This window comes from Neoarius graeffei, chromosome 22 (assembly GCF_027579695.1).
Source record: "Neoarius graeffei isolate fNeoGra1 chromosome 22, fNeoGra1.pri, whole genome shotgun sequence".
NCBI classification, from domain to species: domain Eukaryota; kingdom Metazoa; phylum Chordata; class Actinopteri; order Siluriformes; family Ariidae; genus Neoarius; species Neoarius graeffei.
The window spans coordinates 39978659-40002438 of record NC_083590.1 but is presented as its reverse complement, the minus strand read 5'-3'; the positions used below and the strand labels follow the sequence as shown (position 1 = coordinate 40002438).

Here is a 23780-nt window from a genome sequence, read left to right as displayed (position 1 = left end):
ATTTCATAGCAGCAGATGGGAAAATAATTAAAATGAAAGGGACCGGGAAAGACCACGCGTCAATCAGATATTACAGAAAGTTTAATCGGATGTGGTTTGATGTTTTTGACATGGTACGGTCAAAATAGTAAAAGATTAATGGCAAGGTAATGTCCATGTGATCCATCTGAACCTTTACTTTGCTTTTACGTTTCATTTGAAAGTTGAGCAGCTAAAAGTCTTCGATATCGTTTGTTGCAGCTCAAATTAACTTCATACCAAGTGTTACCAGGCAAAACAAACCAGCGCTTATTTTATCCCTATATGCTGATAATGGTAATATTTCTCAATCATCAGCTGCCAGGTTATAGTCCTATGAAAACCCATGACCTTCAGTTTGACCTTTCAAGGAAGGTCACGGTGCCAAATGAAAGCCCATATGGCACTTCCTAGAAGTTGATAATGGTAAATATCTGTCTACCATCAACCCTTTTCAAGTTACAGCCCTCTGAAAATCCACGACCTTGAGTTTGACCTTTCAGGGTCACTCAAGGTCAAAGGTCATGGTGCCAAATGAAAGGTCATATGGGAGTTCCTATATGCTCATAATAGTAAACATCTGTCTATCGGCAACTGGTTTTGAGTTATAATGGAAATTATGTTATTTCGACTGAAAGGTTGACCTTTCCAGTGACCTTGACCTGGTTATCCTCAAAATTTAATCAGGTAATTTACGGACCATTGCAAACCTACCCTGAAAATCTGAAGTCAATCGGTGCAGCTGTCTAGATGCTTGACAGAAGCAAACCGCACCGATGACGATACCTCACCCAACTTGCTCCGTCGCGGGCGAGGTAACAATTGTTAAGTAATGAGTAAAACATTATCGCTAAATAACTGACCTTGTATCTAAGGCTACATCCACACGACAACGGCAACGAGATGTTATTTAAAAAATATCGCGTCCACATGGGCAACGATCAGTAAAATATCAGGTCCATATGGCAACGCAATGCTTGCTGAAAACGATGCAATACACATGCCACACCTCTAGGGGCGCTGTAAGACGGTCCCTTCAGAGACACCAGAACAATAGAAGAAGTAAGGACGCATGCGCATAAACTATTATGCGCAAGACTTCATATTAGCCACAAAGTCAGAAAAATCTGTTCGTAAAATTACATTATAATGACCAAATACAATGAAAAGTATTTTTCCAGTCTCACCTGTGAAAGGTAATCCCATGTGATCTTGTTTGGACGGCAAACCTCTTGGTACAGTTAAACGCAGCACATGAATGAGGCATCTTTATTCTCCGCTTTGACCCATCCAATATGGCGGCGAGGATGACGTATGATTCTACGCGGAAGGCGGCGTCTTTAATGGTCCGGAATAAATTGAATGCTACACATTGATGGATTAATTTGTTCTTCTACGCCCTTTTTGAGGAATGTATTGTAGGACTTAAACCAACATCTGAAGAGGTGAGATCGCTCCTTTTTTTCCCTATTTTTGCTGGTGGGATTGACTCTGCCCTAAGGGCTATTCTCGCTCTCTCACTTTGCACCATTACACAATAAATATTCACAGTGAAAATATTTTGTAAGTGCGTTTCATGAACCAAGTTATAGGATTTGTTGACAACTCGCATCGAGTTCGTTACACTTCTACCCGGCGTGAAGCACTCACAGTCATGTGGTTGTGACGTCATCGTAAACAAATCCGTTCTACTCATCCAGACGACTTCGCAACGGCAACGTTGCCAGATCTTTCCACTCTGGAACCCGTTCTCAAAAGACTGTATTTTGGGGCACCCAAAACACCGGTGCCGTGTGGACGCCTGGCCGAAACGATAAACAATTGTATCGGATTCACCTGAATCCGTTGCCGTGTGGACAGGGCCTTAGTAACTAGGACATGTATTCAAATGCAAATGACAAACATTGGAGCAGTGATTTGCGTGTTTAATTAAGCGTATGTACTGGTGTACACTTTGAGTGTCAAACACATGGGATTAAAGTCAAAGCCAACGTTTCATTCCGACATATTTTTTGGTTTCATGCATGATGATTGGTATCGTTATCAAATAATGACACACAGAAATACATTAAGTGTAGTGATGAGTGGGTGCATTTTTAGCGATGGATGATCATGGTGTGTTAGATCAGCCTCACATCTAGGTCTTATTCCAATGCAAAAGAAGCTCCTGGGACCTCTCCTCTACAAGCCTTCTGCCAGTTCAAATGACAATAAGGTTCTAACCCTCTGCACCGAGTTAACATTGTGTGAACTGAGGAGAGGAAAGGAAAAGCATGAACAGAACTTCTTGTGCGTTTTGGAAGAGGACCACAGAGACAAACCCCATGCATGATCTGGGTCTGGATATGAATACTGGACTTTTAGGTGTTAATTAACTGGCACAGGGAGGCACAGAGGATACGGGGCACCTGGATAAGGCTGGGGGCGACAGACATAGCTGGGTAGAGAAGGGGGAACACCACGTTCGGTCTGCCGTCTCCTGGTGGTCCAGGACTGAGGAGTCTGAGCTTTAGCCTGCCTGGGTAATGTTGTGGCTAAGGGAAATACATCAAGGCAGTTCGTTTAAGTTCTACCGTTCACCAAGGTTCACATTATAGTTGTATTTTCAACCATTTTGACAATGGGCCATCAATGCCCCCCTATCTCCCAGGAAATCTTCTCACCATACCCAGTCCCACTACCTGAAGACCATCAGCAGAACCCCCCCCCCCCCCCACCCACCCCACAGACAGTCCTTCACATCTGACCAGGTGAAAAGAGACCAGCTGTGGAAAGTCTTATAGTACAGTCAGTTGAATGCAGCTTGTTCCTTCGGTTCCTGTACCCAAGAACAACAACCGTAGGGATCTGATTAACTACATATTATAGCATTAACATCCGAGCTGGCAAAGCCCCTTCAAAGACTCGTTCTAGGTCGCCTCAGGTACATGTGGTCATGGGAATACAGACCTTACAGTTTGCATACCAACCACACATGGGGCTGGAAGATGCAGAGATCTACAGGAGATGCTTGCATGGTCACCTGCAGCCCACAGGAAGCTGTGCGAGAGGCATGTTCTTTGACTTCTCAAGTGTTTCCGGCACCATACAGTGATACTGGTGGGTGGTAACTGCCACAGTGTCCTGGGTCACTGACTACCAGACATAGAATTGCATGCCTCAGTAGACTGTGAAGCATAAGCACTTCACAGGGACTGTTCTTGCTCCCTTTCTTTTCACCTTGTACACCTCTGACTTCAGGTACAACTCTGAGACATGCCATCTATCAAAGTTTATCAGTTAGGAAAGGAAAGAGGATTACAGAAACCACGCTGAGTGCTAGTGCAACTATCTTCAACTTAACAGGAAGAGGATGAAGGACATGAAGGTCTCCTCTGGTCATAGCAGGCAGTCCCCGGCAACATTCCCCCCCCCCCCATGAAACACACCAGACTATCTCGAGAATCTAGAAGCCTAGCTTCTAAAGGGGCATACACACAGGAAGTGATTTGCTCGTTGCCCATCGCTTTGTTGCTGAAAGTTGGTCACTAGGGCCATCCACATAGAAAGCGATTTGCTCATTGACCGGACATTCCAGGCTCTGGTTTCCTAGGTAACCCTCTTGTATATTTCCCAACCCCAAATATTTCTGAGCGAAACAAGCAATGGCTAGTTCGCTACAGGACCATACATATACATCACTAGTCTAGGCATATGGACAGGAGCTACGTTTGAACAATGCCAATTCACCCATGTTTAATTTCTTTGAGTTCACAGCTAGTCCAGTTTATAGATCAAGGCCGAAACTTTTTCTGGTTTCTGTAACGGACTGTTAAGGCACAGTTTAGTTTGTCTGTTAAGAGATATCTAGTGAGCACAATGGCCGACTAGATCACTTGCCATCAAAAAAATCAGATAAATCTTTAGACTGAAAATGACTGGGTAAACGTTTGACCAAAATAACAAATCAGAAGGTGCTATAAATGATCATCCATCCATTATCTGTAGCCGTTTATCCTGTGCAGGGTCGTAGGCAAGCTGGAGCCTATCCCAGCTGACTATGGGCGAGAGGTGGGGTAAACCCTGGACAAGTCACCAGGTCATTGCAGGGCTGACACACGCAACCATTCATACTCATTCACACCTACGGTCAATTTAGAGCCACCAATTAGCCTAACCTGCATGTCTTTGGACTGTCGGGGAAACCAGAGCACCCCGCGGAAACCCACACGGACACGGGGAGAACATGCAAACTCCATGCAGAAAGGCCCTAGTCGGCTGCTGGGCTCGAACCCAGGACCTTCTTGCTCTGAGGCGACAGTGCTAACCACTACACCACCGTGCCGCCATAAATGATCATGTTTTAGATTATATGACTTGGAAGGTCTGTTGTACAATTAGGGGTTGTTGGAGACGGCAATGATGAGCTGCGCTTCCATTTTAACGTAGGAACCAAAGTCGTGGATGTCATCTCTTTACGGTAAACTCTTACTGACCGTCATCAGTCAATCATCGCTATCCATCCTTTCGCTCCCATTGGTTTGTTGTGTCAAAGTTGAGAGCAGTTTAACTCTGTACCCACCAGGCTTGTAGTACTCGAGTCCGACTCGTGCCCTAATTTTAAGGGCTCGTGACTTGGCTTGGACTTGAGCACTGATGACTCAGACTCGTACAGTAACAGCATTCGGACTTGTAAATTGGAGACGAGGACTCGGGTTTTTTTGTCTATTTTTGTAACGTCATAATAATTTGGCAGAAGATATTTATATCTACATTTAATTTTTATACTAATTTTGTCCAAGAGAATGCACATTCACCTGTTCAGGAACAAACTAACATTAATGGCGCTAAAATGCCTGAAGAGACACCCTAGGATCGTCCGCTTTGCTTATACAGACTTCTCGTGCAGTGGGAAAAAAAATGCACTGCTGTGTGTTCCATTTGTAGAAGAACTATCAAGGAGAGGACGGGGACAACCTCGAACTTCAATCGTCATTTGGCAAGACTCCACCCAGAGAAGGAAGTGATACGCTACGTTCATTGCCCTGTTGGTAGCGGGGCTCGTGTCGGATTCGACTCGGATCAGTAGTGGACTCGATTTGAAATTTTCTTTCATGACTTGGACTTGAACGCTGGGGACTCGAGACTGGGACTCGGACTCCAGGTTTAGTGACTTGACCACAACACTGGTACCCACCCACTTCATGCCACCAGTGGTTATTTCACCCGTCATTGCTACAAGTCACCAAATTTCTTTGACGTTGCTGCGAAATCACTTCCTGTGTGTATGCCCCTTAAAGGAACAGTCCACCATACTTCCATAATGAAATTGAGATATCTTCCATATCTGAATTGAGACGAGCTGCTCCGTACCTCTCCGAGCTTTGCGCGACCTCCCATTCAGTCAGACGCAGTCAGACGCGCTGTCACTCCTGTTAGCAATGTAGCTAGGCTCAGCATGGCAAACGGTATTTTTTGGGGCTGTAGTTAGATGCGACCAAACTCTTCCGCGTTTTTCCTGTTTACATACGGTAGGTTTATATGACCAGTGATATGAAACAAGTTCAGTTACACAAATTGAAACGTAGCGATTTTCTATGCTATGGAAAGTCCGCACTATAATGACAGGCGTACTAACACCTTCTGCGCGCTTCGGCAGCGCATTGATACGGAGCTCAGATATCAATGCGCTGCCAAAGTGCGCAGAAGGTGTTAGTACGCCTGTCATTATAGTGCGGACTTTCCATAGCATAGAAAATCGCTACATTTCAATTTGTGTAACTGAACTTGTTTCATGTCACTGGTCATATAAACCTATGTAAACAGGAAAAACGCGGAAGAGTTTGGTCGCATCTAACTACAGCCCCAAAAAATACCGTTGGCCATACTGAGCCTAGCTACATTGCTAACAGGACTGACAGCGCGTCTGACTGCGTCTGACTGACTGGGAGGTCGCGCAAAGCTCGGACAGGTACGGATCAGCTCGTCTCAATTCAGATAAGAGCATATTTCATTATGGAAGTACGGTGGACTGTTCCTTTAAGACTAGACCTTACTACACTCAGATTTATTTAGCACAGACTTCCTTTACAAGGTGGCATATTTCTAAGGCCTGGGGTGAAAGATGTCAGGTTTACATGCAAAGATCTTTACCAATCTAAGTTAATTAATTCTGATTGGGCATTGTTTGGCGTAAACAACAAGACTGTACTCCTTTGCAGCTGTCTTGCACGGCATGCTTGCGTGCACACCGTTAGCAGGTGTGTATGTAGAAGATGTGTGCCTTCTTTGTTTTAGCTATGCCAATCATTCATCAGCACAAACCCAGAAGAGACAAGCCCATGCCTGCCTTTACACACACATACACACACCTGTATTGTTCTCTGCAGATGGTTAACTATGTGTACAGTACCACTAATGCATTCCTTGCAGAAATATGTATCCAAGCAAGCATTTCCAGTTCTAAAGAGTCAATCAAAAGATCTAACGCATCAAATATACTGTTTCATTCTCCGTATTGCGGATCGTAACTCAAGTCCCACACGTTTCTGTCACGTGTGCTTAAAGATTCCGTTCCAGCGCTCACAGCAACCTAATCTTAACATCCAAATGAACTGAGTAAGCATTCTAACGAACACACGATACACTGGAAAAACACAGCAATTAGCTGGAAATGTTTTAGACGACTGAAAAGAACGAGAATGCGCATTCGTCCTGAAAGCACGAGCGGAAAGGTCCATCGGGGCTAACGCAATGCGCACACTTCAGCTTCTAACAAATTACAAGTCGGATTAAATCTGAGTCAGTTCTAATTTAACATGAGGAAATGTATTTGGCTAAAATGTTAAACACGAACACAGCTAGCTACGGTTGTGGTCAGAAGTTTACATACAGTGACATGAATGTCATCTTGGATATGAATGTCATGGCAATATTTGGGCTTTCAGTCATTTCTCTGAACTGTTCTTTTTCTGTGGCAGAATAATTGTACAGCATACCTCTTTAATTAAAAAAACACTCGAATTTGGTGCACAATTTTTAATTTTCTTTGGGTTTTCTGAAATCAACAAAATTTCAGAAAACTGATATATACAGGGTCAAAAATATACACACGCTCACTTAGATTATTAATTCAGAGGTGCTGAAACTTCCAAAGTGTCTCTTATCTTGCCAAGGCCAAGGTCTCTTAACTTCCTGTTAGTGATCATGATTGACTACAGCTGGTAGCTTCTCTGTGCCTTCATAAAAAGGGTTTAATTATAGCACTCATTGGATTGACCAACACACAGTAAAATGGGAAAGTCCAAGGAGCTCAGTGCAGATCTGAGAAAGAGGATCACAATTCCGGAATGTCTCTTGGAGCCATTTCTAAACAACTGCAAATTCCAAGATCAGTTCAAACAATTGTATCCAAGTTATTGTGAGGTGTAGTCACTTTGCCAAGCCACTTTGCTTCAAGAAAACCCAAACTGTCACCCTCAGCTGAAAGGAAATTGGTTTGGATGGTCAGGAAGAACCCTGGGAACCACCATGGCACAGCCCTGCCATGAACTGGAAGCTGATGGATCACTGTCTACAGTTCAGATCACCATGGACTGAGGGGCTGCTATCCAAGAAATAACCCCCTGCTCCAAAATTGACACCTTCAAGCTTAACTACAGTTTGAAGCTGACCACACGGACAAAGAAAAAGCCTTCAGGAGGATAGCTATATGGTCAAATGAGACACAGATTGAGTTGTTTGGCCACAATGACCACCGTGTACAGAGAGACACTGTACCAGCTGGTGGTGGTGGTAGGATCATCATGGTCTGGGGCTGTTTTGCTGCCAGTAGAACTGGTTCATTGCACAAAATGGATGGAACAATGAAGGAGGAGGACTACCTCAGAATTCTTCAGCATAAACCATAAGAAACTTGAACACCACTTGGGAGTTCCAACAGGACAATGAACCCAAACACACATCAGAGCTGGTTGTGGAGGATAAAGCAGGCAAACATTAAGCTTAAAACAAGTCCTGACTTCAACCCTGTTGAAAATATATGGACCGTGCTTATAAGTCAAGTCCATGCCAAGAAAAAAAAAAAACAACAAATTTAATTGAATTCTACCATGAAGAGTCGTGAAATATCCAACCAGAATTCTGCCAGAAGCTTGTTCATGGTAAACAAAAAACGTTTGGTCAAGTTGAATCTTACGAAGAGACATTTTACCCAAATATTAGGTGTGGTGTATGTATAAGTTTATGAGTTAAACCCATAATAATTAATCTCGAGGCTGATTCCTTTTTTGAACTTTATTTCATTTTATTATTTTATTTCTACTATTGTTTAATTCTTATTATTTTTCTTCCCCAATTATTTTATGTAATTTTATTTTCTATTGTTTACTGTTCTGCTTTTACTTCTGTAAAGCACATTGAACTGCCACTGTGTATGAAATGTGCTATATAAATAAACTTGCCTTGCCTATAATTTTGACTCTGTGTTGATTTCAGAAAACCCAAAGAAAATTAAAACTTGTGCACCAAGTTCTAGTGTTTTTTTTTTAATTAAAGATGTATGCTGTACATTCTGCCACAGAAAAAGAACAGTTCAGAGAAATTACTGAAAGCCCAAATATTGCCATGACATTCATATCCAAGATGACATTCACGTCACTGTATGTAAACTTCTGACCACAACCGTAGCTAATATTAAATAAAAATGATGTTTTTAAGTCAGAATAACAATGTCCTCCTGAATGAGCCCCAGGACCTGAATGCAGTGAGGGTTATAAAAAGAACATATAGTGTCTCAAGTGCTCTAGCCTCTTGGTTTGAGGACACATCGAAAAACAAACAATAAGCTGGAGGTTTTGAACAATCCCTGAGGGGATGGAGCACAAAGCATAAAGCAGACATGGCTCACCTTGCAGGGTTAATATACTATTACGGTTGGTGGGTTTGGGAGGGGGAGCAGGTGGCATTTTTGCAGGTACAGGGGCATCAGAGGTGGTGGGAGATGCAGCAGGAGCGGGTGCAGGAGCAGCAGCAGCAGCAGGGGCAGAATGATCTGGGATAGGTGGTGGGTTGTCCACTGGTACAGAACTCTGACGAGATGAGTCATCCACTAAGAGAGAAACAGTGCGAGGAGGGGGCTTAGCGATGGGTGGAGCTGAGGATGAGGAGGACGACAACGAAGAGGAGGAGGAGGAAGAAGAGGATGAGGATGAGGCCTGACCAGATTCAGTGGAGGACATCAGCCATTTTGGGGGAAGTATGGCCTGTTTGGATGGAGGCTGCTGCTCCTTTAACTCAGGGGCAGGAGTGAAGCGCACGCCCACAGAGCCTAGCGCAGGGTTAATGCACAAACGCACATGTACACACACACACACACACACACACACAGACAGGTAACAAAAATTAGTGACCTACCAAAATGATTTTTAGCTGTGCATTAATAATTCATTTGGTTTGCTATTTGGCATGAAAATATACATCAAATGTGACATGTCAGCATGAAAACAGTGCCCGTGACTGGCAGAAAAGTGATTATTCTATCCACATTCACTGGATATGAGCAATCGCGCGGTCTGATTGGATCCTCTACTACTAGGATATCAGCTCATATACCGTGAGTAGAGAAAAACAAAATGGCGGAGCGTGTCGCTGAACCGACCCAGGACGAAATAAAAACTCGACTCGAAAACAAAACCCCAAGAATTGCTATCAAAAGAAACAGAAATAGCTAAAAGAACACAGAACCCCCCTCCAAAAAATATCTCCTTTTCCACACTCCAGTCCAGTCGGTGGCAGTAATGCACCTTTAAGTCGGTTTGCCAACCATCAAAAAAAACCCTAAAGAAGGTGGCGGCGGCGGTGGCGAACCCAAAAAAAAAAAAATATGGAATGAAAGTATTTGATGGGAAGAATTGATTTTTTATTTTTGCAAGAATTATTATTATTATTATTATCGCATTTTTCACAAATTGCTCCTGTTATTTCGCCAGTTTGCTTACATCCTAAGCGGAAATTATTCTGTCGGACGTTTTGTATAAAGTTTTTGTTTATCGAATTTGCAAAAGATAAAAATAAAAATGCTCCGTTTCTCAAAATCCAGTGAACATGGATCGAATTAAAAACGGTTATTCCACTCAATCTCGTCGTACACGGCTTATAGCCATCGGCTCACGTACCGTACGACTCGATTTTGTACAATGACTTCATTGTTACTGTTAATAAATACCAATTTGTGGGGGATCCAAGTCAATCTGGCAACCCTGCTCTAACATGGTTGGAGATGACTGCTGAAGGAAACTTTTGTGGGTTTTTTTTTTAATCTAAACCTCATTAGTACATCAGATATTCATTATAACTTCTGCCATTTGACGCGTCACGGAAGAAAAAAAAACATAATACAAAAAACGAGCAACACGTGCAGCACAATGAAAAGAGAAAGCACAAAAGTAGACATGGAAGCAGTGTGGGAATTTAAAGAAAGCATGTCTGGCAACATATGCGCACACGCGATGTGCTAAGTGACCGTACTCTATATACTAGTCTGTATTTGTACCTGGTTTGGTAGTTTAATACATTTTTGCCCCCTTTGCTGTGGAATGTTTAGATTGTGGTAGAAAAATCCCTGAAAGAGAGCGTCGTGTGTGGTGTTTCACCTGTGCGTGTCCTGGGGTCATCCTGAGTGGGTGTGTATCGTGGCAGGGTGCTCCTCTGGTCAAATTCCGAGACGGGTCGGATTTTCTGGCCCACGTCAGACGAGCTGCTCTGCAAGCTGCTTCTCATATCCATGTCAGACTGAGGCCTGATCAGCTTCTGCAGCTCGGTCTTCCTCCCATCTTTCCTCGCCAGGTCGTCTCTCTTCTCTCGCTCCTCCCTTCTGTCTCGATCATCCCTCCTGTCGCTTTCAGGCCTCCTCTCTCTGTCGTCACGCCGAACAGGTTCTCCCTTTCTGTCGTGATCCTCCCTTCGTTCTTTGATATCCTTCCTTTCCCTGTCCTCTCGGTCATCCCTCTTTTGGTCCCTCCCATCTTTCTCTCCTCGGACGTCTCTCCTGTCCCTCCGCTCTCTTTCTTCTCTCCAGTCCCCTCTTGGATCCCGCTCCTCTCGCCTATCTCGCCTCTCCCGGTCCTCCTTGTCATCCCTTCTTCCTCGTTCCTCGCGTTCTCGGTTCTCGTCCCTCCAGTCACGGTACCTTGGCTCGTCTCGCTTTTCGGAGTCTGATACGATGCGTGTGCGGGCGTCCACGTCCAGAGGCTGCCGGTTACGGGTGATGTCTGACGGTGTCCGGCTTCGCCGCTCAGGCTCTGGTGCCAATAGATTCTTTCGGTCCTCGCTGTGTGGCCTGCTCTTGACCTCGGACCCGGCTTCTGACCCCTGGTCCCCAGATACAGGCAGCATGTGGCCATTCTTTACGGCCGGAGCTTTCACGTTATTACTCTCTGCAACACACAGAGTAGAACACGAGTAGATACGAAACACAACACTGTCTGATATTTCATGTCGATTCTACGTGACAGGAGGTTAGTGGATTCCAGTGAAAATATGACACCGGTCCAAAAATTCATGATCTAAAGTCTACAGTTAAACTGCACAGATCAAGTTATTATTATATAGAATTATGAAAGTAATACTGATGAAGGAGGATTTGAAGCATTTTAGGGTTGTATTTAATGATCTACGATTTGAGACGTTAGATTTGATCTTTACATTTGTAGACACGTCAGTGAAAATTTATATGCTACTGAATGACTGCAGTGTCTTGCAAAAAGTATTCATCCCCCTCGGTGTTTGCCGCCTCCCCCCAAAAGTCAATACTTTGTTGAGCCACCTTTTGCTGCGTTCACAGCTGCAAGTCTCTTGGGGTATGTCTCTATTAGCTTAGCACATCTAGCCACTGGGATTTTTGCCCATTCCTCAAGGCAAAACTGCTCCAACTCCTTCAAGTTAGATGGGTTGCGTTGGTGTACAGCGATCTTCAAGTCATGCCACAGATTCTCAATTGGATTGAGGTCTGGGCTTTGATAAGGCCATTCCAAGACATTAAATGTTTCCCTTTAAACCACTCCAGTGTAGCTTTAGCAGTATGTTTAGGGTCATTGTCCTACTGGAACATGAACCTTCATCCCAGTCTCAAACCTCTGGCCGACTCAAACAGGTTTTCCTCCAGAATTGCCCTGTATTTAGTGTCATCCATCTTTCCTTCAGTCCTGACCAGCTTTCCTGTCCCTGCAGATGAAAAATATCCCCACAGCATGATGCTGCCACCACCATGCTTCACTGTAGGAATGGTGTTCTCAGGGTGTTGGGTTTGCACCACACGTGGCATTTCCCATGATGGCCAAAAAGATCAATTTTAGTCTCATCTGACCAAATAATCATCTTCCATGTGTTTGGGGAGTCTGCCACATACTGTTGGGCATGTTTTCTGAAATAATGGCTTTTTTTCTGGCCACTCTTCCATAAAGCCCCGCCCACTCTGTGGAGTGTACAGCTTAAAGTGGTCCTATGGACAGATACTCCCATCTCCACTGTGGATCTTTGCAGCTCCTTCAGTGTTATCTTTGGTGTCTTTGTTGCATCTCTGATTAATGCCCTCCTTGCCCGGTCTGTGAGTTTTGGTGGGCGGGGCCTTCTCTTGTCAGGTTTGTAGTGGTGCCATACTCTTTCCATTTTGCTATAATGGATTTAATGGCACACTGATGGATATTCAAACTTTGGGATATTTTTTATAACCCAACCCTGATCGATACTTCTCCACAACTTTGTCTCTGACCTGTTTGGAGGCTCCTTGGTTTTTATGTTGCTTGCTTAGTAGTGTTGCAGAGTCAGAGTCCTTCCAGAACAGGTTGATTTATACAGACATCATGTGACAGATCATGTGACACTTTGATTGCACACAGGTGGATCTTAATCAACTAATTATGTGACTTATGAAGTGAATTGGTTGGACCAGCTCTTATTTAGGGGTTTCATACGAAAAGGGGTGAATACCTATGCACACTCCAGATTTCCGTTTTTTCATCTTAATTATTGTTTGTGTCACAATAAAACAATTTGCGCCTTTAAAGCTGTCGGCATGTTGTGTAAATCAAATGGTGCTAACCCTCCGAAAATCCATTTTAATTCCAACTTGTAATGCGACAAAACAGGACAAACACCAAGGGGGATGAATACTTTTGCAAGACACTGTACTGGATACAGTATGTGTCCTGAAAGCTGCTGTACCGTTCTCAGAGATTTCCTTTAATACTCCTTTCTCTATCAGCTCCTGCCGGGGTCTTCTCATTGAAATTTTCCTCTCCAGGACTGACAACACAGAGAAGACACATGAGAGAGAGAGAGAGAGAGAGAGAGCACATCTTTGAAACTTGATGTGAAAGACAGTGCTTGTTACTTCACTCTTTGCTGAAGGCCGCATGAGATTGTTCCTGCCTGCTTGTAAAGCACAAAAATTCATGTCACTTGATGCTGCGATAACGATCTCTGCATTAAATGTCTTCTGACTGTTTCATCTTGTAAGTCGAGTGTGCTTCACCATTCCCCTCATCACAAATGTAAGCTATGTCAAAGTAACGATAGGAACGAAACATGTTTTCACCCAGAATCATCGTGCTACACTTTACATGAAACAGGAAATATTAGACAGGAAGTAACAGAGTGACTGACTGTATTTAGTGTGTTTCGTATAATCAGACAAATCGACTACACTTCTGTCATCATCAGATTTCCACACTGGTCCGAAAAGTAGATAGAGAACCCAATTAAACAAAAGTGACTAAATATTATACTTGATAATTTATCTATTGAGGAAAACGATCCAATATTACATGGCAAAAGTATGCGAACCTCTAGGAGTAGCAGTTAAACTTGAAGGTGAAATTTGAGTCGGGTTTTCAAATCAAACGGTGAGAGTGTTTGCCTTGTATTATTTAAAGAACAGGGATCTATCAAAGTCTGATCTTCACAACGCATGTTTGTGGAAGTGTACCGTATCATGACATGAACAAAGGAGATTTCTGAGGACCTCAGAAAAAGTGTTGTTGATGCTCATCAGGCTGGAAAAGGTCACAAAACACTCTCTAAAGAGTTTGGACTCCACCAATCCACAGTCAGACTGATGGAGGAAATTCAAGATCACTGTTACCCTCTTCAGGAGTGGACGACCAACAAAGATCACTCCAAGAGCAAGGAGTGTAACAGTCCATGAGGTCACAACAGAACCCAGGGTGACGACTTCTCAGCAACTGAAGGCCTCGCTCACATTGGCTAATGTTAATGTTCACGAGTCCACCATCAGGAGAACACTGAACAACAATCGTGTGCATGGCAGGGTTTCAAGGAGAAGCTACTGCTCTCCAAAAAGAACATTGCTGTCTATCTACAGTTTGTTAAAGATCACATGGGGACAAGCCAGAAGGCTATTGGAACAATTTTATGGACAGATGCAGTAGGCTTGTAGTACTCGAGTTCAGGACTCGTGCTCTAATTTTAAGGACCCATGACTTGACTTGGACTCTGACTCGTACATTAACAGCATCTGGACTCGTAAATTGGAGACGAGGCCTCTGATTTTTTTCTCTATTTTTTTGTAACATGCCATAATAATTTGACATAAGATATTTATATCTACATTAATTTTTATACTAATTTTGTGCAAGAGAATCCACATTCACCTGTTCATACGTCATGTTCAGGAACAAACTAGCGTTAATGGTGCTAAAATGCCTGGAGAGAAGCCCCTAGGATCGTCCGCTTTGCTTATACAGACTTCTCGTGCAGTGGGAAAAAATGCCCTGCTGTGTGTTCCATACGTAGAAGAACTATCGAGGAGACGACGGGGACAACCTCGAACTTCAATCCTTATTTGGCGAGACTCCACCCAGAGAAGGAAGTGATGTGCTATGTTCATGTTGATAGTGGGCGGGGCTTGCTGAGTGATGAACTAGCTAGTGTTAACCCTCTCTCATGTTATTTGCCCTGCTGATACTGGGCGGGGCTTGCTGAGCGATGAACAAGCTTTTTATCTGTAGCTGATGAACTAAAATGGGGCAGTCGAGCAGGAACGTTAGTCCAACACAGTAGCAGAGATGCTTTCACATAAAGGCAGCAACAGTTACCGTCAAATGGTGTGGGCGGCGTCTTGTTCTCGGACTTGAGGTTTAGTGACTCGACCACAAAACTGGACGGATGAGACCAAAATAGAACTTTTTGGTTTAAATGAGAAGCGTTATGTTTGGAGAAAGGAAAGCGCTGCATTCCAGCAGAAGAACTTTATCCCATCTGTGAAACATGGTGGTGGTAGTATCATGGTTTGGGCCTGTTTTGCTGCATCTGGGCCAGGACGGCTTGCCATCATGGAACAATGAATTCTGAATTATACCAGCGAATTCTAAAGGAAAATGTCAGGACATCTGTCCATGAACTGAATTTTAAGAGAAAGCGGGTCATGCAGCAAGACAATGACCCTAAGCACACAAGTGGTTCTACCAAAGAATGGTTAAAGAAGAAATATGTGAACATTCTGGACCGGCCAAGTCAAAGTCCTGACCTTAATCCAATAGAAATATGTTGTGAGCAGTTCACTTGAGGAAACACACCGACATCCCAGAACTGAAGTGGTTCTGTACAGAGGAATGAGCTGAAACTCATCCAAGCTGATGTGCAGGATCATCTGATCAACAGTTACTGCAACAAACACTTGCAGTTATTACTCCACAACGGGGTCACACCAGATACTGAACACAAAGATTCACACACTTTTGCCTTTCACCGATACGTAATATTGGATCATTTTCCTTCATAAATAAATGACCAAGTATAATATTTGTCTCATTTGTTTAACTGGGCTCTCTATCTACTTTTAGGACTCGTGTCAAAATCTGTTTTAGCTCACATTTATGCAGAAATATCGAACGCTCTGAAGGGTTCACAAACTTTTAAGCATGACCGTATACTAAAAGATGATGATATGATGCATAATGAAGTAATTGTGTGTCGTCGGGATGACAATATGAACATTAGAAAATAAAACCTTGCCTAACTCCAGAGTCAGTACGATAAGTACTGCAAACGTTTATGTCGTAAATCTACGGAAACTCCAGTAAAACGCCACACAGCGGTGAGCAGAGCAAGAGAGAGAAAGTGAGAGAGAGAGGTCGTCTGGCATGAGATGCAGAAACAAAATGCTCAAATAGATTTCCGCTGCTCCACTATACACATTTTGTTTATTGCAAGAAAATCATATCGCATTATATGATGCCATGTAAGTGTACGATATAAAACACAACACGATAACCTTCAAATGTCACAAAGGTGTTAAGGATATGACTAAAAATAACATTTAAAATAAACAATGACATTTATCTAATTATATATAGAAGTAATTTGGGCTGCTATGGTTTGAAATTTTCACTGTACAGTGCTGAGCGTACCATAAATGAGTGCACCCCCTTTGAAAAGTAACATTTTAAACAATATCTCAACGAACACAAACAATTTCCAAAATGTTGACAAGACAAAGTTTAATATAACATCTGTTTAACTTATAACGTGAAAGTAAGGTTAATAATATAACTTAGATTACACATTTTTCAGTTTTACTCAAATTAGGGTGGTGCAAAAATGAGTACACCCCACAACAAAAACTACTACATCTAGTACTTTGTATGGCCTCCATGATTTTTAATGACAGCACCAAGTCTTCTAGGCATGGAATGAACAAGTTGGCGACATTTTGCATCATCAATCTTTTTCCATTCTTCAACAATGACCTCTTTTAGTGACTGGATGCTGGATGGCGAGCGATGCTCAACTTGTGTCTTCAGAATTCCCCATAGGTGTTCGATTGGGTTCAGATCAGGAGACATACTTGGCCACTGAATCACTTTCACCCTGTTCTTCTTCAGAAATCCAAAAGTGGCCTTAGATGTGTGTTTAGTCATGTTGGAAAAGTGCACGACGACCAAGAGCACGGAGTGATGGTAGCATCTTCCCTTTCAGTATAGAGCAATACATCTGTGAATTCATGATGCCATCAATGAAATGCAGCTCCCCGACACCAGCAGCACTCATGCAGCCCCACATAAGGACACTGCCACCACCATGTTTCACTGCAGGCACCAGGCATTTTTCTTTGTATTCCTCACCTTTGCGACGCCATACAGTTTTGAAGCCATCAGTTCCAAAAACATTTATCTTGGTCTCATCACTCCAGAGTATAGAGTCCCAGTAGTCTTCATCTTTGTCAGCATGGGCCCTGGCAAACTCTAGGCGGGCTTTTTTGTGCCTGGGCTTTAGGAGAGGCTTCTTTCGTGGACGGCATCCATGCATGCCATTCCTCTGCAGTGTACGCCGTATTGCGTCACGGGAAATAGTCACCCCAGTTTGGCTTTCTACTTCTTTAGATAACTGCAGTGAACGTGCATGCCGATTTCCTTCAACCCTTCTCATCAGAAGACGCTCCTGTCGAGGTGTTAACTTCCGTGGACGACCTGGACGTCTCTGTGAGATGGTTGCAGTTCCAGCTTTCTTAAATTTTTGTACCACTTTTGCTACAGTATTCTGACTGATAAGTAAAGCTTTGCTGATCTTCTTGTAGCCTTCACCTTTGTGGTGGAAAGAAATTATTTTCTTTGGGGAATTCTGAAGAGACAAGTTGAGCATCACTCTCCATCCAGCATCCAGTCACTAAAAGAGGTCATTGTTGAAGAACGGAAAAAGATTGATGTTGCAAAATGTCGCCAACTTGTTCATTCCATGCCTAGAAGACTTGGTGCTGTCATTAAAAATCATGGAGGCCGTACAAAGTGCTAGATGTAGTAGTTTTTGTTGTGGGGTGTACTCATTTTTGCGCCACCCTAATTTGAGTAAAACTGAAAAATGTGTAATCTAAGTTATATTATTAACCTTACTTTCACGTTATAAGTTAAACAGATGTTATATTAAACTTTGTCTTGTCAACATTTTGGAAATTGTTTGTGTTCATTGAGATATTGTTTAAAATGTTACTTTTCAAAGGGGGTGCACTCATTTACGCTCAGCACTGTATATAATGGGGTGGAATGGTACACATATTCAGACCGGACCGTTTTGGGACAGGACTTTCGGTACGGTGCAGATGTGTACAGAATGCACTCTTGAATCGCAATTAACAGTAGGCTTTTTTGCGTCCGGTATCCGAGTTCCCACACGAACATAACAGGCGTACTTAATAAGTCTCCGCCTTGCACTTCAAGTGCTAGAGAAGTGAACAAGAAGCCAGAGCTCGAAGACCCGCCCTTAGCATTAAAGCTAGACCGCCTTTCAGATTTTTCAAGTGTAGGTCAGAAAAAGAATCTTCCCCAACACCTGATTATTTTTGTTTAGTGGATGAAAAGCTCCTGAATTCGAATCACAGACTTCCAATTTTATTTTATTTTTTTAAACACAATAATTAATGAATTTAGAGCCATGTGGCCCTAAATTTTCCGCTATTTTTTCCTGCTTCACCATGACCCAATACAAGATACGACGTCATGCGTCACGTGGTGGGCTTTCCCCGTTCGCGCAAGGCATTGTGGGATACAAATTTGAAACCGGAGAGAAAAACGGAGGACGTGAGTGAGTGTGTGTGCGAATGAAACGTGAAAGACCGACTACAGTAACGGAAAGCAAGAAGCGAGAAGAAAAGACGTTATGTTATATACGAAGGAAAGGAAACGCAGGACCAAACTCAGAAATATCGGCGCTCAACGAGCAGCTCGGTGTGATCAGCTGTTCGTTTAGCAAGAGAATGATGGAGCTGTCAGTGCAGGGTCAAAGGTAAACCTGTAGACGTGCACATGGACTTCCTCCGTCTGCTTGACTGCACGAAGTGAGCGATTTCATGCACGTTATTTGCTTTAATCCCCTCAAATTAAATAACTTCCCAGCCACAGAATGGCCTGATATTGTTGAGATATTACAGAAATATACATCTAATCACAATGACTAAATTTCAGAGGGAACTAAACTTCACTGATTTTATGAAATCGAAAGGTCGTCGACTTTTAAGGTCTCCTGTTTGGGAACGCTTCGGTTTCTCGGTGAAATACGATGACGGACAAAGACAAGTGGATAAGACGAAAGCGGTGTGCCGACATTGTTCAGGAGTAATCGGGTGTGCTCTGGCAACACATCGAACTTGGGCCACTCAGATATCGTAACTGTCAGTAGGTCTGCCCTTTCAGAGGACAATGTGAAAAAAAAAGTTGAACAGGATTACAAGCTGGAAGTGTTCATGCTGCACTTTAGATACTATAACGGGTAGAATGTTCATGCTGCACTTTAGATAACGGGTTTTGAAGATGGATAATGAGTTAATGTTCCTGATGTCAGGGGGGAGGGAGTTCCAGAGGCGAAGGGCAGAGCGGCTGAAGGCTCTGGACCCCACGGTGGACAGACGGGCAGAGGGCACAGTGAGGCTGATGGAGGAGGCTGACCTGAGTGTCCGGGAGGGAGTGTTGATGTGGAGAAGGTCGGAGAGGTATGAGGGGGCGAGGTTGTGGATGGCCTTGAAAGTGTGGAGCAGGATTTTAAAGTCTATGCGGAATTTGACAGCAAGCCAGTGGAGTTGTTGGAGGACAGGAGTGATATGATTGATGGATGGAGTTCTGGAGACAATACGAGCGGCTGAGTTCTGGACCAGTTGGAGCTTATGGACGGACTCGTGGGGGAGACCGAAGAGGAGGGAGTTACAGTAGTCTAGGCGGGATGTGACTAAAGTGTGGACCAAGACAGCAGCGCTATTGGAAGTAAGGGACGGACGGAGGCGGTAAATATTGCGAAGATGGAAGTAGGCTGACCGGGTAACATTATTAATGTGGGTTTGGAATGACAAAGAGCTGTCAAGGACGACACCCAGGCTCTTAACTTGAGGGGAGGGGGAAACAAAGGAGTTATCAGTGGGGATGGTGAATCTGGGAGTGTTAGTGAGAGTGGATTTAGAACCAATGAGGAGGACCTCAGTTTTATCACTGTTGAGTTTGAGAAAGCTGGAGGAGAGCCAGGATTTGATTTCCTGTAAACAGACACAGAGGGAGGGGGGCGGGAAGGTGGAGGTGGGTTGAGAGGAGAGGTAGAGCTGGGTGTCGTCCGCGTAACAATGGAAATGGATGCTGCATTTACGGAAAATATATGACCAAGAGGAAGGAGATAGAAGATAAATAGGATGGGACCGAAGACAGAGCCTTGGGGAACACCAGAGGAGAGGGAAGAGGGTTGGGATGTGAATGTCTTTAGCTGGATGAACTGAATTAATTTTTTTCATGAATTGGATTTATTTGAAAATCTTTTATTTATTGGAGAAGTTCGCAGTGGTCTGCAGCAGTATTCTATTTTATTCAATTTTTTTAAGTTAAAATGCTATTCAAACAAACTGTTGGTGTTTACAAAAGTTCATCATAAACAACCTGCGATTTTATGTTGTGCATTTTTTCCCTCTTCCTGTCCCGAAAACGAACCGAACTGTAACTTCAAAACCGAGGTGCGTACCGAACCGTGATTTTTGTATACCGTTACACCCCTCGTATATAATATAACCTAGTTCCTGGTTTCGTGATATTAATCTCCATTTTTAAATGCAAAAGCCATTGGTGAAAATTAAAGGAAAATTTTATTACAAAAGCATTCTACATACAAAAAAAAATCAATCAAATCCTCTAATAATTATTCTTTTTTTAGAAATTTTTTTTGAGAACTGCTTTGGACATCTTTAGCTGGCTTTGTTCCAGCTCAGTGCGAATAAGCCGTGTTGTTAAAGGGGAACTGAAGGCAAATTTTTTTTATCATCAAAATTCTATTTATCTCATTTTATTAAATATCGGAATGCATTTTTGATCGCTATTTTGTCACTGCTAGAGCAAGTTATGAGTGTTTGAAATATGCTCTGTAATATATCAGTCCATATGTCAAAGCACCGGCCGTAAATGAGATTCGTTGAGACCTGTGCGAGACATCGTAGGACAGAAGTAAAATGTACAGCGGAAATCAAAGTGACCGACATCTGCCGACGTTGTCAAAAGACCCGAGCGCCCTCTTTCGAATGCTGATGTATTCAAGCTGGAAGTTTATGGAATCAATTTTGTGCCAAAATGTTCATACAATACTTTTGAAATATCAAACAAAAATGACAAATCAAAATACAAAAAAATAAAAAAAAGTCAATTTTTTTAGACTGGCAAACAAATTATTCGTGTAAAATATCAGTCTATTACTCTTCAGAAACCTTTTATTTTTGTTCCGCGGCTTTCTCAGTTTTGTTTGACGTAATTTATTTTGGTTGCGATTCCAGCTTTCTCGTTTGCGCTCCCTGACTTTTTGCTTGCAGTTTTGGCACAAACTTCACGTGTGGGTGGGCTGTCCAGGAATGCATTCCCATTGGCTAACTTGTGTTTGACTGACAGCTACGCTCAGCCATTCCCTACTCGGATTCTGGTGGACTGTTTGACGAGTGATCGATCCATTGACGGTAAACAAGGATCGAGTGGACTTCAGTGGCAACTATGATACTGAATTAATTCAACAAAGTGTAAATTCAATATCATAGTCGCCACTGAAGTCCACTCCATCCTTGTTTACCGTCAACGGATCGGTCACTCGTCAAACAGTCCGCCAGAATCCGAGTAGGGAATGGCTGAGCGTAGCTGTCAGTCAAACACAAGTTAGCCAATGGGAATGCATTCCTGGACAGCCCACCCACACGTGAAGTTTGTGCCAAAACTGCAAGCAAAAAGTCAGGCAGCGCAAACGAGAAAGCTGGAATCGCAACCAAAATAAATTACGTCAAACAAAACCGAGAAAGCCGCGGAACAAAAATAAAAGGTTTCTGAAGAGTAATAGACTGATATTTTACACGATTACACGAATAATTTGTTTGCCAGTCTAAAAAAAATTTACTTTTTTTTTTCTTTTTCTGTATTTTGATTTGTCATTTTTGTTTGATATTTCAAAAGTATTGTATGGCACAAAATTGATTCCATAGAAGTTTTGTTTGTTTTGATAGCAATCAGGAAAGTTTGAAAAAAGTAGGCAGTAATCGTCATTTAAACTCGTTTTTGTGCAATACTTCGTTTGGAAAACAGTTTTAAAAATGGCGGCACTGACACCTGGCTGACGCTTCACGTTTCGAAGTCTCGCACAAGTCTCGTGAAGATCGCGCAGATACTGTAAGCGACGCCTCCCGTGGACCAAACGAACTAAATTCAACACGGCTAAAAACCGAACAGGCCGATAAGTATAATATTTAATTGCAATCAGTTGCCAATACGAGTCACGAAAACGTAATTGAATAACGTGTTAATTAAGAAATAAAGCAAGTTTAAAAATGACTTCAGTTCTCCTTTCACAAGTGAACATAAAGCAACATTGGGGCAATGGTGTCTCAGCGCACTGCAGTGTTCAAGATGGTAATGGCGAAATTGTGAGAGAAGCTGAAATGTACTGGAAAGCAAAGGGTTTAAGTGGTTCGGTTTGAAGTGCAGTGAGAAACCCATACCCTCCGACGTCTCCTTGAACTTCTCGCTGCTTTCCTTCTTCTTTCTCCATTTCCAGGGCTTGAAGATCTTGCCCAGGCTGGAGAACTTCCCCTTCTGTTTGGACGGAGGCGGGTCGTTATCATTCCCTAGTGTGCTGTTCTGCTGGCCGTCGACGTCATCATCTGGAGAGGAAGAATGTGAATGAGGGAGTGTTATCTGAAGCAAATTCTAACAAGGAACATGATTTACCTCGATCGCTGTAAGCTTGTAGAAAGGAATGTACTACGCTGGAAAATACGTCTTTTGAGTCTAATCACAACTTCTGTGGGTGAGAATGATTACAAAACATCACACACTATCAGTAGGCTGAACGTGCCAAGCCATGCAGTTTGCGACAGGATTTGGAGACAGTCCTGACTGAGCTGAATCATCTCGGAGGCTAAAAACACAATGTGTGAAACAGTGTTGGAGTTAAGACCACCTGAACCGAGACCAAGTCATGGCCATAAGCCGAGTGTTTCGAAACTGAGACAAGACCAAGACTTTGAGGGGTTGAGATCAAGTCAAGACCAAGGCAGAGTGAGACCGAGTCAAGACCAGAACCAGACCAGTGTGCGTGAAAAGGGGGGTGGAAGAGAAAAATCCAAATTAGCAACGAGTTATGTTATTGGTTGCATTTGAAGCAGGAAATTTTACATCCAATCAATCACAGTAACGCTCTTAACAAATCAATCCGACAATGCAACAAGCAATTTAGTGAAATCCACAATCCCATTTGTGGTCTTGACTAGCCTAGTAAACTAGACCCAACCGCCTAGCGGCCAAAAATATTTTTGTCTACGAGTGGGTCTAGCCTCGCACCATATCAACAAAACACCCCGGGCATCAAATCGTGCCCGCCAATCACAACGCAAGGTTTTTGTTTGGATTCTTTGGGCGGGCTTTTGCAGGAGTGACGACAAAGCTGCGTGACGCTGGAGAAAGCACAGCAGGAAAGATGGCTACGGCTAGTGAACAGCGCGCGTTTGACTCCGCTTTGGAATCAGTTTTAGAAGAATTAGACTTGGAGTTTTCGTTGAAACATGAGCAGGAAGAGGCTCTCCGCTCATTCCTTTTCAAGAAGGACGTTTTCGCTGTTTTGCCGACCGGCTATGGCAAAAGTCTGATCTACCAGCTGGCTCCGCTCGTAGCCAAAAGGATGGGCTAGTTTGTGCAGTACGAAGAATTAATAAACAGCTTTGAAACATTACTTTTTGATTGTTTCTTATTTTCCCGTTATTTTAAATTTAAGGGAAA

At 43.1% G+C, this 23780-nt stretch overlaps 1 protein-coding gene across 8 annotated transcripts in view; it reads right to left on the bottom strand.

Moving 5' to 3' along the window:
* phactr4a (phosphatase and actin regulator 4a) overlaps positions 1-23780 on the bottom strand; it is a 211364-nt gene that overhangs the window by 39291 nt on the left and 148293 nt on the right. For 6 of the 8 annotated variants that reach the window (XM_060904802.1, XM_060904803.1, XM_060904801.1 and 3 more), the window contains 5 exons: positions 22505-22666; positions 13219-13299; positions 10650-11432; positions 8906-9325; positions 2427-2552 (listed from right to left, as the gene is read on the bottom strand). In XM_060904802.1, coding sequence (XP_060760785.1) covers positions 2427-2552; positions 8906-9325; positions 10650-11432; positions 13219-13299; positions 22505-22666 — 1572 coding nt within the window. The remainder of the gene's footprint in view (positions 1-2426; positions 2553-8905; positions 9326-10649; positions 11433-13218; positions 13300-22504; positions 22667-23780) is intronic. The other 2 variants (XM_060904805.1, XM_060904806.1) reach the window with 2 other exon arrangements.